We start from the raw sequence: 17812 nt of genomic DNA on the forward strand, positions 1-17812 counted from the left end.
CTCGTCGTATTTATGTTATTCTGTTCTCAGGGTATGTATAATCGAGACAACGTTAGCTAGGGTCTACTGGTCAATTCAATTTTTTACTTTGACACAGGAATTTCTCGATTATCGTCCCTACATACTTAGTCCATAAAATCGTGTTTTAATCCAAGTAACTTTATCTTAACTGAATCATTGACAATTTGCTCAAACACCCAGGTTTTGTTTTTAAAACAAATAAAATCGGAATTAAAAATAATGTGATGCTCGTATAAAATATTTTTATTCTCAAATTTTTATAAAACTATATTGAATGAAACCGACATCATTTTCTCCCTCTATCATATTGTGCCCATTCGATAAATAATAATAAATAAATAAATAAATATTATAAATTAATTATAATATAATAATTATTGTACTTTTGATATTCATAAAAGCCGGTTACTTTGCCGCATTTATTGATCTATCAAACCTATTTGTCTATGAAACCATTATAATAATAGTTAAGCGTTACGATATACCGATATGGCCTTGTTTTATCAAAGCATTTGATAATTTTATCCAATACTTGAGATTAAATACAATAATTCACTTTTAGGTGAGCTTTTTGCGGCACTTTTAATGATAATGCACGACAATCTACTACTTTAACAGGTATCAGTTAGGTATTATTATTTTATCAAATAATGCTTTTAATGTACTATGTACTTATCAGGTGTGAAGATTAAAGTTTGTAAATGGAAATAATTTATTTAGCTGTATTCCATTAAGGTTCCTGTATACCACAATTAGAAATTCATTTGACATCATTTCCTTTTTATATTAAAACTAGCTGACTCGCGCAACTTCGCTTGCGTCACGTAAGAGAGAATGGGTCATAATTTCCCCCGTTTTTGTAACATTTTTCGTTACTACTCCGCTCCTAATGGCCGTAGCGTGATGTTATATAGCCTATAGCCTTCCTCGATAAATGGGCTATCTAACACTGAAAGAATTTTTCAAATCGGACCAGTAGTTCCTGAGATTAGCGCGTTCAAACAAACAAACAAACAAACAAACAAACAAACAAACTCTTCAGCTTTATAATATTAGTAAAGATTTCATGATCTGACCGATAAAAAATAAATTAGTTATAAAAGAATTACGTATTTTTACACTGAGTTTGCCTATTGAAACTGCATGGTAATTGATACCTCAAATATTCAGCAAAACAAAAAACTGTATGAACAAAAATATTTACATCTTAAGCTTTGTTAGTATTATTCTTCAAAAAATGTAAAACATATTTCACTGGACCTTTTAGTTTCAAATGAGCTTTAAATACTGCCATCTATCGGGCAATAGATGACCTAGCTACGATTGTTTTCTTTACATGTACTACTGAACAAGAGATGGCGCTGCCAATAACTTTATAATTTTTGTTAATAGATGTCGCTACCGTCAGGTCATTGAACGTTTGCAAATTACTATACGTTCATTCAATTCATTCATTCAAACTTTGTTGGTGTCATTGGTCTTGGGTGCCTATTGTATCTGTGAGTGATTCGCCAATCGGCAGTGTTTCACCTGAGCTAAACAGGTGTTTCTATTATTATTATCGTACACGTAATACGAATAAAAACACATTAAAAGCTTTGGAAGTTTGTACATATTTCTAACATAAATATAATAGTAATTTTGGTTATAAAGGTTTAATAAAATAACTTTTTTTTTCAATTATTTGCTAAGGTGTGAAGTGTGACAAAACAGTAAACTTTCTCGGCTTATCAATTTCGCGGTTGTGATCTGTAGCAATCTGTTAAAAATGAGTTGAACAAACTTTCGTGCGGTCGCTGTGAAGTGTTTATGCCACAAGTTTAGTGAAAAACTTATAAAATGACCACGGACAGGTTTCATAAGTAAGTCTATTATCTATTCCTGTTGCAGAATCTCGATAAGATTATTGATTATTGATAACATTGAACATCATTATATGAATTGTTATTTACCTACTTGAAACGACACGCTAATTAATTTTAAAGCAAGCTAAACTTTATAGCACTAATTCAAGTTTTTTCATTCAAAAATACTGAATGATTCATTTTCAGTCCGCTGATAAATTTAAACTTAGCATGGAAATTTAATCCTCGCTAATTATGATAAAATGCCAATTAGATTACTTAATTATTATAAATAGTATTTCACGCTTTTCTGCACTCGCTATTGCACGTAATTAGCGTTATATAAAATGAAAATTGAGCTTGTATAATTTAAATTAGCGACATTATATTATGTACCTAACTACTTTCTTACTGTATAAGTACCTACATAGTTTACAGCCCCTTGTGTTATATACCTACTTACTTAGGTACCTAACATTCACGTCTACGATTACCGTCATAGTTTCATCTTATTGTTATAGATCAAACTCAAAATTAATCCTACCGTGCCAAGTATGATACGACTGTCATTATTGATATAATTACGGAAATAATCAGTAATTACAATTATTATCAAACTAGATAATAGAACAAACCATTATTTCGATAGTACTAAATAATGTCTATGATAACTTGGTGAATAAAATCTATTCAAACAAGGCTTTTACACTAGCCAACCCGGTCCTTTCGGACCCTTACGACTTACCCCTGGTTTGTGAGGTAGGTACATTTAGCGGTAGTTTACCTATCTATTCAATGTCGTTTAAGCTCATATTAAAAAAAACAGTTTGAATAGATAAGCTACCGCTAAATGTGCCTCAGAGACCGGGCATAAGTTCATAGGCAAACAATCATCAATTTCGGCAGTCAGGATAAAGCTTAAAAAAACCGGGTCCTTTAACATTTTCAGTAACCTACACTTAATTAAACAAGTTACCTAATAAAACAAAAACGGACCTAAAAGATCTCACCCTGTATTTAATATTGTTTTGTAATGCTATGCAAGTTCTAACTAATCCTGATAACAATTGCTTATCAGATGCAACATAATGATTGTTTTCAAATTCACTGAATTTATACCGATTCAATGTCGAGAGTATAGACACATAAGCGCAGCGAAAGCGGAGAGAAAAATGGTGACACATTTTATACCACATTACGAAGTTGATTTACTGTTAGTTGTTCTTTGAAACCAATAAAATAAGGGTAACTGAAACTTTGTACATTCAGAAACATTATTAAATGTTATTCAGTTTTCGATAAATTATAAAGTTATAGGCAGCACTTGAGCACTAAAAACCGATGTCTACATGCATAAGGGAACTACATGTTTAACTAAAATCTTTAAATCCTTAAACTAGTTCTCAAAGAGAGTTCCCGTCTTCATCTCTTCACTTCAAGGACAGGGAACAAAGTATGTCAATCTTCACCGAACTAACTTATTTCAAACTTAGAAGCAACGCATGATCAGGAGTACGTAGAACTAGTATACATTATAAGGTTTTGCCGAAAGTAAATAAAATACCAATCGTATAGCGACAAGTAGGTTCAAATTGACCTGCTTCTGCCTTCTACCATACATACAAATGAAGTGAACAACTTTTTACTATCAATACACATTCACTCACGAACGAGACTCAATTCGACGGTAAAATACCTTTTGCAAATAATCAAAAACGTTACAGTTTGTTGTACTCGAAAGCCTGAATTAAAACCCAGGAAACTTGCGTAGATGTTTAGTCTTTATCGGTAAAGCTATTTAAGTGCTTCGTCTTGACTTGTCGCCAAGTTAATGAAAGCGCCCTAAATACTCGTCAGGGAAAACTTAGACAGTACGTACACTTATAGTGAACCTTCAAGTGGTTTACTTTAATTTATCATTATATAATGTAGTTCCTTGACTGATAGTCAGTTTTAACGTGTAACCTGCGCCAAAACCAACAAAAAAGTAACACCTAATCGTATTAATTCCTGTTTAATTTTAGATTCTAAACCTGCGTATCACACAAAAAGCATAAAGATTGTTGATAGCTTAAGTAACCTGCACTGCTAGCCAGTACACGAAACTGGACTCTAGGTTTACTTTCCGCCTCATTCTGAGAGGAGGCCTATAGCTATCTAAATTTAATAGGGTAGGCGAAAAATCGCTAATCGCTCGTTCCATGTGTACTACCTCAATAGTCATCGGAAAACATAGTTTGAGCAGGACATTGAACTGTGGAAGGTAACCAAGCGTGTCTCCTACAGCGCACTTCCACATCGCTCCTCGCTTCCATGACATACGGGGAAGTCACGTTATCTGATTAACGCACCGATATCGCACCGAAGCGACTTTAAAAATATATTGACTGTCTGTGTGAAAATATTTCAAGAGATTTTCCGAATATTCGGTAATGAAAAGTTGCTTTTAAACGTTATATGTTCAAAATTTGTTCAAAAATGTTTAAAGTATCTATCTGCTTTATCGTATAAAATTGGCTCTATTTTACCTTAGTCCACTATGTGTGGCTAGCAGTTATTTGGATACATCACCACACAATACGAAGCTGTAACCTTGTTGTTTCGGATGTTTAACTCATCCTTTCATGCACTGTAGTATTTATGACAGCAGCTACTCAAAGTATTTCTAATAAAACGGCAAATTTCAGGCCCATCAAATTCTATGAGAATTTAACTAATATCCGAAGAATCTAACACAATGCTTAAGTACCAGACTTCGTATAAAGCCACCCACATACATTCCTGTCGCCTTGCCTCTCGATCGATCAATCAAAATCCCCTCTAGCAAGCCTTCATATAGAACGGTGAAACAAGTAAAAACACAGAACACAGAACAACTAGGTAATTGAAATAACACGCATTTCTGTAACCGGTACCAATGGACAGGAAATGCCATTTCACTTTCACTCCATAATCATTTTTAGGCTTTTTACTTTTGATGCGAATTTCAACGAGTTTTATAAAACTGAATGGAATTATTTTTTATGTAAGGTTAATTTATCGGTGTAGTGATTAGCCGTGATGTTGATTATTTGATTGGTATTTTAAAAGGGTAATCCCTGAAGTTCCGGGCACAAAATACGTATAAATATCATTAAATTCTTGAAATAAAAATAGAAAAATTAGCTAAGTATAATTAATGAGGGAGAGAATCAAACGTCACTTGGTACACACATATGATTTTACTAGAATATTAGTAACTGAGTAATGTGGATACACACAATACATACCCACGATGCCCAGAGTGCCCATCATATAGAGGTTCACTCGATCGAGTCACCTAGAGTAGTAGTCAAAGCTCGTTAAAGTAAATCCGTATGTTAACACGAATCATCAGACGGATATTTCTCATCCAGAATTTTCTAGAACAAAAAGCAAAAACTGTCATAACAATATTTAAACACAAACTTTAGTATACCGCCCATTACAACTTCGCTACCACGCTTGCCTGCTCACCATTACTAAGGGTTGCATACTGTGCCAAATGTATTCACTCTATAACCACCCTTATTGCTTAAACAAAGTGGTGTATTTCCCTTGCATGTTGCTGTTATCATATTGATTGTACGTGACAACCAGGTGTCAGGTTACCGGGTGATGTATACCACCGTTATGAGTGCTTAGAGGTCAATGACTTATAGAATAGGTTGATATTGATTAGTGAAATGTAGTGTTAATGAACTGAATTGCAGACAAAACAATATACCCGGCTTGTAGCTTACATAAGAGATATGGAATCTTAAGAACTTACGAAATCATTTACTTTAATATAAAAGAAATCGCATGGAATTGAAATTTCCTGCTTTTTAGGTCGGTTAAAAATTGATAAATGTCTGCTATAAGAATGTATTACCTTATCCTTCACTAAATTCGGAATACGTAGTAAATTATCATAAAGGAATCACGGACTGGATGAAAAATCTGCCAATTTCAACATTATTCCTTGGTTATCTGATAATGCAAAAATTTGCCCCTAGAAACACAAATAACTATCTCGGTACTTTTGCAAAATTAATTTCTCAAGTCGTAACAATTACGATTGATTTTATCAATGAACGTCATATTTGATGACGCTAATATAGAGGTACTATCGAAGATAAGCAAATAATATTTAAATTACTGCACTTTGATCAACTCAGTCTGATCAGATAATCACGAATCTTATTTAAACTGACTTCGCTCGTGTATATTCTTTTTTGTGAAAATGCATTCTGTCTTTTTGGAAACGTTTCCATATCACGTAACACTGCCGATTAGACCAAAATCAAGTGTCCCTGTCAAATCATTTAATCGTTTAGGTCAAATGTAGACGCTTATGATTGTCAAAGTTACTGGTTTACGATTCGTAGAAGAGCGTCCCACCTTTATAAATTTGTAGGAAACAGACAGAATTTTGTTAGGGCCTGCTAAAAACAATTTTGCCGTACTTTTTATCCGTCACATCTTTTATTGCCGTTTTATATAACGCACAGAAGTGCTGTAGCTTTTTCGTGATTCAAGGATTTTTATCGGTAGACAATAGTCTCCGTCTGCCAGCTGCCTTTAGTCTTTATAACATTACCTACGTAGGTATAAATTTGAGTAAACACGACTGCTCGAGTTGTCTCGACGTTTCGTTTCCACACAAAACAGTCGATTACGTATGCCTGCCTAATAAAACAATATTACTTTACAACTAGACAATATATAACTTTATATACAGGTGGTCTATTCATTGTTATCATTGATTTATAAGTAGATTACGTGACAAGAAAACTCGATTAGTGTTATCAGGTTGCGTCGCGGTGCCTGAAAAGATATCATTTAAATTGTTAGTACATTTCTGTTCTATTCAGTCCGACAGATTACATTTTTTATTTGCTGATGATCTTAATTTGTTATCGGATATTTAAAGTATTTATTATCTATTATTGTCTGAGACCTATAAGTATTCAAACTAATCATAAGCAATATTCTATACTTTATATTTTATTACCTAAGGCGCCTGAGAGATAGTGGCGTTTGAATACTTACAAAACATCGACCAAACGGTCCGAATGCATGATCAATATTTATGAACTATAAATTAAGTTCTTCTAAATAATCTATTTTAGCTAATAATAGAGTTCAAGTTCAATAGTTCAGAACAGAGACATTCCTACCTTGAAAATAAGTAAAGTATCTTTTAGCTAATACAATCTAAACCTATACCCAAGCGGAATCAATTTCTGTGCCTAAATCATTTAGATACATATGAGTTTGGCGAAAAAGTCTTTTCGCATTATCTAAAATCTCTTTGGGTTCAAGAATTACAAATGAGTACACGGTTCATTAGGTTTCTTTCAGTGAGCTCGTGAGGTACCCAAATATAGAGCTTTTTTGTCTAGAGAAAAGATTTTATTACAAGTTCATACATACTATGCGAAAAGACTTTTTCCCCGACCTAATATTATGCGTATAAGAAACAAGTTTTGCACTATGACCTGCATACGTTCTTAAAATGTATTAATCTCTGATGGTTCCTAAGTATCTTTTCTTCTTTTATTCGCAGAGCAGCCAAAGACGGCTTGCTGGAAGTGTTACGGGAGGCGACACGTAAAGAATGCAACAACAAGGACGAGTCGGGCATGACGCCCACGCTCTGGGCCGCCTTCGAAGGACACATAGAAGCACTGAGACTCTTGTGTGGACGAGGGTGAGTTACAAACACAACTGGAATGTTGTCTAGGTTAACGAAAAAGGTAGCTTTCATATCGCTCATTCTTATTTTCTTTATTCATTTATTAAATTATTTATAAAGAGTTGCATGAGAGCTACTGCTACATCTTTCTTGAATGGGGCAAAATCTTCCATTCTTGGTCGTGTAATGGATCCTCTCCCACGCTGTGGAAATATCTATGTGTTATTTGATGCTTTAAAACTGATGAAAAATGGTGAAAGACGAAATTATGAAGCTGTTTTGAAAAGTTGCGTCCATGCCTGTGTATTTCAATTTTATCTATACGTCTGCGACGCAGAGATTGGTTTACCTTTCAAACTTACAATTAAGCGGGCCAGTTAGTATAATTAGACATATTTATCTTTTAATTCGTCACTAAATAATCTCTTTAATTCTAAAAACAGCTAACGGACGTGAGTTTTCTAGCGTAACGATTTCAATTCAGTATTTAGTTGAGTCACCACCTAAATATTGCTTTATCAGTTCATATTTGTAGATAACACTTGCTGTATATTATTCGCACAATAAACGCAATACGGATTATTGTAGTTACTTTTTATTGCGAGACTCCGATCAATAACGTAGATTACAACGTCATACTTATTACTTTGATAACGTTCGTGGCTGTTTTTATGGAATGTAACCATTATTTATGAGAAAACGAGCCCCGTTACATTGAATAAACGTGAAAAAGAGAATAATTTGTATTTAAGTAAGTTTAGTAGACTTACTGTTAAAGCCTTGAGCTTGAGCTAGACTTGGCTTAATGACTTATCAAAATTCACAACAATCTGGACCGCCTCTTAATCTATACTTACTAATATAATAAAGCTGAAGAGTTTGTTTGTTTGTTTGTTTGTTTGTTTGTTTGAACGCGCTAATCTCAGGAACTACTGGTCCGATTTGAAAAATTCTTTCAGTGTTAGATAGCCCATTTATCGAGGAAGGCTATAGGCTATATATCATCACGCTACGGCCATTAGGAGCGGAGTAGTAACGAAAAATGTAACAAAAACGGGGAAAATTTTGACCCATCCTCTCTTAAGTGACGCAAGCGAAGTTGCGCGGGTCAGCTAGTATAATATATCTTTAGAATCATAGAAAGACGTTAAGTTTAAACTCGCCTAAGTACTCAGAAGCTACCCATCTTCACGAATATCAGAGTTAAGATTGCTCCTTCACTGACCTGAACAATCACCAGCCCATCTTTACTTTCATAACCGGGAAGATTAAAGTGACAAACAAAAAGCACTTGAAGCATAAACAATCCTGTTTAGTATCTCATAGTGTGAATGATCGATTTTTTTTACAAAACAAGCAACATTCTAGTTTAAAAGCAGTTGTGGGAACAGCGTGGTATCACTCACTGTCACTTTCGCGCATTGTGATCGTACTGGTGCCGTCGTTATACAATGTTACCGATTGTTACCGTATCTTTGACAATAATACGCTAATACTGTGATGATGAAATCAATTAAACTGCTTTCCTTCGATTCATAGTTACGTGTACTCTGGTGGATATATGAGTGTAGACGGCTAAATAAAACCCGATTGGTGACTAAGAGAATGTCTAAAAACGACTGCTACGCTACTAATACTAAACATCTAAATAAAAATCTAGATTCGGCATTGTTTCAGTAGTTCGATAATAGCATAATCTTTAGTCAAGTAAAGGGTGAACCGTGAGTTTCTTGTCGATTCTTTTTACAAGCAACAGCCTTTTCAAAGCGATGGTAGATTAAGAATACTATAATGACACTAAAAGATTTATGGAATAAATCATCTTTTGAGTTTGAATTGAATTTGAATCAAGTTATAAAAAGGTTAGGTGTCTTAACCTTACAGTTTCATTACTTAATTCTCAAGCACTTGGCTTGGCTGTTAATTGAACTAGTTGTCTGATATGTACAGACTTCTATTAACGACTATCATTAGGGATCATCTGTATACCAACATGTGCTTAGTTCAACATTGGTTAGTCAGTAATCTAGCTACTGTGTGCCAAATGATGCAGTACGCTCCAACCTGCGCGATTTGGAATAGATTATATCTTAGCTAGGTATCGTAAAATTGTATTGCGATTGAGATAGGTTCATCGCCTTAGCCCTTGGCTTGTGCTTTATTGTTTTGTTCAATCCTAAAACAATTCAGGTAAGTAACAATAGTTTCATGATGAAACCTTGCCTGCCTAAAAATTGTTTAACACATTTCTTGAGAGCATGCAAAACCCCCCCGCATTTGGCCAGCATTCTCTTGCGTAGAAGTGCGACAAAAAAATTCCTTGTTAAGATTCTGGCTAGTGATTTCAGAAGATATTTCAGAAATCTTCAACCGGTTATATCTTTTCATGCCAGAACTACGAATGAAGTGTTTTATAGGTGACTAGCTTTTACCCGCGACTTCGTACGCCACCTTAATTTTCCCATTATGCGTCATTTTCCCAGGGTAAAAAGTAGCCTATGTCCTTTCTCGGGTATCAAAATATCTCCATACAAAATTACATGCAAATTAGTTCAGTAGTTAAGGCGTGATTGAGTAACAGACAGACAGACAGACAGAGTTACTTTCGCATTTATATTATTAGTATGGAAATATGGATTATCTATATTAACTAAGAATCACGATGACATCAAAAAAAGCATCAAAATGTATCACTCAAAGCAAAAATCGGCAATTTCGTTTATCAATGATGATTATGAGGCGTGTCCATTATGATAACTGTTGTACAAAACTCGGCCCTCATTGAGTAGCTGCCACGCTTTCACTTAACATTTAATAGCCATTACGGTTAATTTACCAGCCAGTGAAAATATCTATTACAATGATACAATATTCGGTTATTTCCCAACTATTGTTGATGTATAGTCGCAGGAAGTACTGGTGTACCATCAATCATGTTTTGATGAGCGATAGATGACTGTCAGTTGATCAGTTATCTTGTATGATATTTGCTCCTTGTATATAAATTTGTGAAATATAGTTTTTGTGTCATATAGTCTTACAAGATATGTTCTTGACTTCTAATACTAAACTGTTTAACATTTTAAAGGGGCTCTGTATGTAGGTACAATGTAAAACTGCATATAATTTACTGAGTACACCAAAAACTGTATGATAATAGAAAATGTTGACATTCAACTTTCGAAATTATAATTTTCAACTGTTTTTCGGTTTCTAATATTATGTTTAAAGAAATTCAAAAATTACTTATAATTTTATCTTAGTGGGTATCTCGATAATCGATAAGTGCTACATATAGAAGTCACTTCTTTGAACTTTATATTTATACACGATTTACGACTTTGACAAGATTTTAAATATATTTGCTGCTACCTCACTTATGTATCAAAAAAGGTTATCTGAAAGTAATTCCCGTCAAACAGGCACTTCAGACACACGTGTGTCCTCACGACCTGGATAACTGCCAACGCATGTACCGCAAGCCGCACGCCACGCGGTTGCCCCAATTCACGGGTCTTTCACAGGATCTGCCCGAAGCACCCTATTACTCCACATGCCGATGGGCCGGACACAACAGCCCATCAAAGAGTGTTGTGGTCTGGCCCTATGTCATCACTAAAAACAGTTTCTATTCCCTTTCAGAGGTGAGCCCGACAAAGCGGACTACTTCGGCAACACAGCCTTGCACCTATCAGCCGCGCGAGGTCACAAGGAATGCGTCACATTCCTCGTCAACTTCGGAGCCAACGTGTTCGCGATGGACGTCGACGGACACTCCGCTCAGGAACTCGCTGCTATTAATGGCAGAGAAGATATCCTGAGGTTCTTGGACCAGGCTACTGCTAAGTTGGAGAATAATGATAAGTAAGTAATGTCGTAAAATTATTGAAATGTAATTTTGCAGTAATAAAGCAGGATCAAAGAGTAGGAGTGCAATGGATGACACTAACGTAGGATTGTACAAGACGGTGTACTGAGGGGAAGGCTTATTCTCAATAGGTACTCAATAGTAAAAATAGGTAGAAGTGGGCTGACTAGATAGATAGAAAAGTTCTTGAAAAAAGGCCAGGTGCGTAGTACTCGTAACTGGCAGTCATGTATAACAAGATGTTTGGATGTAAATGAGGAAAAGTAAGTTTATAAGGATGGCGTTGGCGACCAAGTGGCGTTCTTTGGTCTGTGCCTACCGCCATGGGATAAAGGCGTGATTTTATGTATGTATAGAAATAGTTTGATTATGATTAGTGTACGTCGGGTTGTAGGCCTTCAAATAACCTTGGTTTAGGTTCCTATGGATCCAATCAACTATAAAGGTCGCTTTGCTTTTATGTGTACATTTGAAAAAAAAATACTGACCTTTGCAGCTTTGTCTGGATATTCGTTCATAGCGCTATTATTCCTACATTTATTTTTGATGAAAATAGTTTTTAAGGGACTGTTGATAGACAGTTGTCGACAGTCGGTAGTAATTTTAGTAACTTTTCATCATTTTAACCCCAAGTTCTGAGGTGGTCCTTAGGGTTAAAGTTTTTGTAAAGTCATCTTTCACTGATATCTTACTAACTACTTTTACTCTCTATTCTAGGAAAAAAGCCAAATCCCTAAAAGAAAAAGCTAAGAAAGACTACGAAAAGTCTCACAAGCAGTATCAGAAACGTCAAAGTAAGGCGGAACTGATGGCTGAGAAGGAGCTCAAGAAGCTGGCCAAGGAGTGGGACCAGGGCTACGCGGAGGAGGTGACCACCATGCCGCATAGACCGAGCAATGTGCTGTGGGCGCTGAAGCAGAAGATGACCAGATCTACTAGCCATGGTAAGTAGATTAGTAGCTTTTGTTAACTGTTCTGTAACTACCTAGTGCTCATCTATACTAATATTATAAAGCTGAAGAGTTTGTTTGTTTGTTGGTTTTAAGGCGCTAATCTCAGGAGCTACTGATGCGATTTGAAAAATTCTTTCAGTGTTAGATAGCCCATTTATCGAGGAAGGCTATAATAGGCTTTATATCATCACGCTACGACTAATAGGAGCAGAGTAGGTACTAGTGACGCAAGCGAATTTGCGCGAGTCAGCTAGTAAAAGAATAAAGTTTGTTTCTGATGTCAGTTCGAAAGTGAAATGAAGATTAAAAGATAAAAAATGTCTTGATTTTACACAAAACTTTCCACTTATTTAAAATTACGTCTAAAATATTTAATGAATTTCTACACTTCTCTACAACATAGCGAAAGCTGAATCTTATCAGCGCAATTAACGAAACAGTTACAACGAAATCTAGGTATTTGAATCAACATAAGAATTCTTCAAATAAAAATCGCTTTCGTAACCTTTTTAAAAAATAAAAATTATTGAACGCGGCAGCATTTTAAATTTTCAACCATTTCGGAGAAACTGGTTAAAAGAACCTAGTGAGAACAACTAACTAGTTATGCTAAAGTTTCTTCTATATTCTTCCAGGTAATCTTCTAGCAGACGAGCAGCCTCGTCCTACGTACAGTGCTCTAGTAGGCACAGTGAACTCTGGTGCGAGGGGGCGAGGTGCTGTGTACAAGAAGGCACTCGCTAGCAAACTGAGGAACAATACCGTTGGACGAAATACCCTCAATAATGATGACTTTAAGGTAACAATCACTTAGCTACGAATGAAGAACCTTTCTTTGCCATTTTTACTCTTTTTAATAAAGCGGCTGCAAGTGCCTTTTGCTACTGAATTTTAAAGACTTGATTTGTTTTCATTTACTTGGGTTTGGTAATAAGCTGCAACTTGAGCTTAGGCCTTCTCCAGTGACGATGGCATAACGTGTTTTTGATAATATTCTGATTGACGCACAACTTAACCTATTGGAGAACAAGATTTTTTTGTTAATTTGTTATAAGCTTACTCATTTTAGGCCAACATTTTACAAACCATCTCTAGTCTCCTTGTTCCCCTTGCCGAACACACAGGCAAAACCTTTCTCTTTTTTCGATAACAAAACGCGACATAATTTGACATGTTCCAGGTAGGTGAGATAGAGACGACAGGTCGTCGTTCAGTGACGTCACTGAGCGGTGTTCGTCGCGACAGTGAGGTGATGTACGTGGGCACGTTCGGCGCGGGCCCGCAGCCTCGACAAAATGTTGCCGATGTGTTCAATGAACATATCGAGCCTGAACATGCGCAGAAAGCTACACTCACCAGGTAAACGGTGGAAAATGTTCACTGACTTTGACTGACTTTAGTAAAATTGTAGAGTATTGTCATATGATCGCCCGGAACTGTCGACCGAGCGGTACAAGATCCTAGTAAGCAGCTAGTATCGTCTACATCACCAAATTATTTAAACATTACAAGTTCAAATTCTACATTTTATAGGTAGACCGTTCATGAAGAAACTTTTTGCACTTTAAAAAGACAAATTTACGATTACTCTAAAACCAGCTGCTATAGGTACTAATATATTTATTTGTGTTGCTATTGACTTACTAGGTATAGCTGGGACTTAAGAAACAATAAAATCAATAGATGAATATTGCCGAATGTTGTAGGTTCAGATTTTATTACTCTACCATGTTTTAAAACATTCACGTTGTATTGTACAGGTCGGCAAGTCAGCCTGACTTCACGGCAGCAGTGAACGAGGACAGCGGCATCGGTCAGGAGGTGATGTTGCAGGAACCTGCCAGTATATTCGAGAGACCTGGCTTCGGCAGTGTGGCCTTTAGGTAAGATTTCAAACAAATCTTCTGTAACTGTGTTTAACACAAGTAACTGTGGTTTTCAAACGTCAATAAACTCATTCGCAAAAACATCCTGGTGAAAATCATTTAACTTCAAGAAAAAATATCTACAACATTCAGATTGGTAGACACAGATAATAAGAAAAAAAAACACATTATGCCAAATTATCTCTGCAATATCATTTTTTTAACCCGTTACTGTCCCAACGCTGGGCAAGAGTCTCCTCCCGAACAAGGGAGGGATTAGGCCTCGAGTGCACACGCAGGTCAAGTGCGAGTTGGATCATGAATCCCCAACCCGCACTTGACCTGCGTAGTGTACTTGGGCATGGAGATTATGGGTATGTATTAAACATGATGATGTTACAGACGGTCTATAACAGCGACGCTGAGTGCTCTGGGCGGCGCGGCGCCGGGCGAGGACCTGTCCATCGGCTCCGCGGGCTCGCTCGCCGCGCGACACGCCTACCAGCCGGCCGAGTGGACCTCCGCACAGTCAGGTACAAACAATCACCTTATGAAATTCGTCGTAATTATATTATTTACCACCTAATTCTACTTTCCGCAAAAATACAAGACTTTCTGTGCTATAGAAATCCAAACACTAATAGAATGAAATTCAATACGGGTAAAATTAAAAAAAAAACTGTTTTTACGAAAAATTCTTTTGAATAAAATATATTTTTAGTTAATAGTCTTAGTAGTGATTTCTTATAAATTAAACGGAGTTCAGCAGTGAAAGAAAACCTGGTTAAAGATTACTTACTTTTACATGACATTATATTAGTATCGACAAGTTATATCTATCCACCGTATTTCAAAGTAAACAGAATTTCAATCAAACCAGATCGTCACCTTGTATTTTTCTAAACACCAACAATTATTACAATATATCTTCCCCTTCCAGAAAGTTCCACAATCACATCAGACGAAGAGAACGAAGCAGAAGAATCGGGCTACGGGTCTCTAGAACGTTTCCTTACAGCGTGGGGTCTATCACAATACATACAAAAGTTTAAAGACGAACAAATAGACCTGGATGCTCTCATGCTGCTCACGGAAGGAGACCTGAAGTCTCTCGGCCTGCCTCTAGGACCTTATAGGAAGTTAGTGACGGCCGTGCAGGAGAGAAAACAGGCCTTGTCTCACCCAGGTGCTATTATTGATACTGCTATTTGAGTTTTGATTCTTGGGGGAGTATTTTGAGTTGATTTTGGGTTGAAAGTGGGGTATAGTAAGGTGAAAAGTTTAGTCTTTTGGGCGTTTTGTGAAGCTAATGTGAAACACACAAAAAAATTTACTTATCTAAAATAATTTCGATTTCGTCGTGAAAAGTGAATGGTAAATATATTTTAGTAGCTTAATTTAACCTATTTTTTTTTTACTTTTTATGGAGTCCAGAATATTTTGATTAGAAGGCTAAATAGCTGGATTTTAACCCAAAAAATCTCAAAAAAATCCCCATTCATCATAATTATTCCTTTCCATTCTTTCGTGCTTTCACTTAAATATAATGTATTCTTCAAGTGTTTTCGATAAATGTTATTTATAGCAGTGCCTCATGAAATGTGATAATAATGTTTGAGATCATTCCATCCATTGTAACGTCCACCAACGCCATATTAAATATTTTTGTACAGATTTTTTTTTAATATACATTTTGTATGAAATTGTTGTACATTATTTATTTATATAAGCCACTTTAAACCAACTAAATAGTATCATTTGATTAGTCTGACTATAACCTTCGATCGTAAAATTTTCATACAATATATTTAAAAAGAATAATTCATGATACCTACTTTCGAAGATAAGCATGTTATTTTAATGAAATACAGTTAATGCAATAAAAAATAAAGATAAACAATAGAAATAAGGAACCTAATACATATCGTTTCGAAAGCATAATGAAGTAAAGTGTGGAAATCGTTCACCTTGCATGTCGGACGATAAGGGAAGTTGAATGAACTAGTGAAACAAAAGCTATTTTTAAATTATTTTTATTAAGGAAGTTTTAAATACAATTAAAAATAATCTACCAATTATTGTAATGAATTATATCCTACACTGATTAATTTACAAATAGTTCATCGCTAATTGGTACGATACCTCGACGATTTTGACTAAGAATTGTATACAAAAATCCAAAGAATATACCACAATCATTATTCTAGCGTACAGTACATCAAAAGGACGGTTTTCACGATTTGACATTATAACCATACGTAAGTACAATTGTTCTATGCAATAAGAAATCAAGATATATCAAAAAGATAAATATATCATATTTCTCCGAGCTCCTGAAACACCTACATTGCATTATTAATTGTTTGTGTACAAAAATACATCTAACTACGTACCTAACTACTTTAAATTAGATTAAGATATGTTTAAACAGTACAAATGAGCAATATTTATTACATAGAAGGCACAATACTTTCGGATATATCAAACTGAACAGAGTATATAAGTCGAATTTTATAAAAACTATATAATATGAATCCAAAAATCATTAAATTCTTAGATTTTAACTTAGGTACTAAAAGAATTTGTTTCATCTGTGTGTTATGGCGGAGTCTTTACTAACTTACTCCTAATTACAGCATCTCTCGATACATTGTTCAAATTACTGATCATTAACTAAATTCGTAACAGAGATTTGTTCGATTGAATGTCGCTTGAAAACGATTTAGGAAGGGTTACTTCGACGCAAAGTTGTGGTGCAACGAGAGGCTACGTAATAGGATGTAACTTGTTGCGAATGCGTGGCTGTTAGTAGCGAAACTATCAAATTGTTTTTGGTCGGTTGCACATGTTTAGTAAGTTGTTCACGCATCGTTTTATTGACCTTAAGACCAAGTGGCCGCCACATTGCATCACAACGTTGCCTCGCCGTATCCCACCTTCAGAGTCAGTGGTGTCAGAGTTTCGTAGCCGTGCGCAGGGCCGAGGCGCGAGTTCGAGTCGCCACATCACTATATTACCTCGAGCGAGCGTAACTCGCGCCACAGCAAAACATAAAACGTGCCAATAGTCTAAAGAATTATATCTCTCAACCAGATTCGGGCCACCCATCATAAAAAACAGTGTATGCAAACTTCAATAGACAAGAGACAACTTTCTAAATGAGAATCATGGGTTGTGGCGTCATACACTGTACGGCATTATCGAAACTCGTAACCATTTCAGTTATGTTTCACCTACACCCGCGCGGGACTTAATACATGAACGCTAGGTACAAATTGTTGTGTTTGGAGGAAGTTTTCCTCTTTTTATTGTACTGCCTGTAGCGGCCGAACCGACAGCCGTCGTCGTGGTAGTACGTGTACTCGGGGTACGGGATGTACGCGCCCGTCACCGGGTCCAGCGGCACCATGATGGGCAGGTCCGTCATGGACGCGGGCCGGTCGAACGACGAGCCGGACTCCGACTTGGGTTCAGCGTATTGTGGGCTGTGGCTCTCTATTTGGTTCTCGACGTCGTGACTTTGGTTGCACACCGGAACACTCCTGCTGGTGTCAGCTGAAATG

At 36.0% G+C, this 17812-nt stretch overlaps 1 protein-coding gene across 1 annotated transcript; it reads left to right on the forward strand.

Moving 5' to 3' along the window:
* Positions 1-1502: 1502 nt before the first annotated feature.
* Positions 1503-15952, forward strand: Sans (SAM_USH1G_HARP domain-containing protein Sans). Its single transcript, XM_076117298.1, has 9 exons — positions 1503-1883; positions 7435-7578; positions 11206-11427; positions 12149-12375; positions 13020-13183; positions 13565-13743; positions 14145-14267; positions 14652-14782; positions 15190-15952. The coding sequence occupies exons 1-9, from the start codon at positions 1861-1863 to the stop codon at positions 15459-15461; spliced, it is 1485 nt and encodes a 494-aa protein (XP_075973413.1). The 5' UTR covers positions 1503-1860; the 3' UTR covers positions 15462-15952.
* The last annotated feature ends 1860 nt before the right edge of the window (positions 15953-17812 follow it).

Source organism: Anticarsia gemmatalis, chromosome 8 (genome assembly GCF_050436995.1).
Source record: "Anticarsia gemmatalis isolate Benzon Research Colony breed Stoneville strain chromosome 8, ilAntGemm2 primary, whole genome shotgun sequence".
Classification (NCBI taxonomy): Eukaryota; Metazoa; Arthropoda; class Insecta; order Lepidoptera; family Erebidae; genus Anticarsia; species Anticarsia gemmatalis.

What these genes read in the sequence shown, in the direction of transcription:
- Sans (XM_076117298.1), top strand. Translation starts at nt 1,861, where the DNA reads ATGACCACGGACAGGTTTCATAA. An exon ending in ACCACGGACAGGTTTCATAA is followed by an intron (nt 1,884 to 7,434) that starts GTAAGTCTATTA and finishes TTTTATTCGCAG; the next exon opens with AGCAGCCAAAGACGGCTTGC. An exon ending in AGACTCTTGTGTGGACGAGG is followed by an intron (nt 7,579 to 11,205) that starts GTGAGTTACAAA and finishes ATTCCCTTTCAG; the next exon opens with AGGTGAGCCCGACAAAGCGG.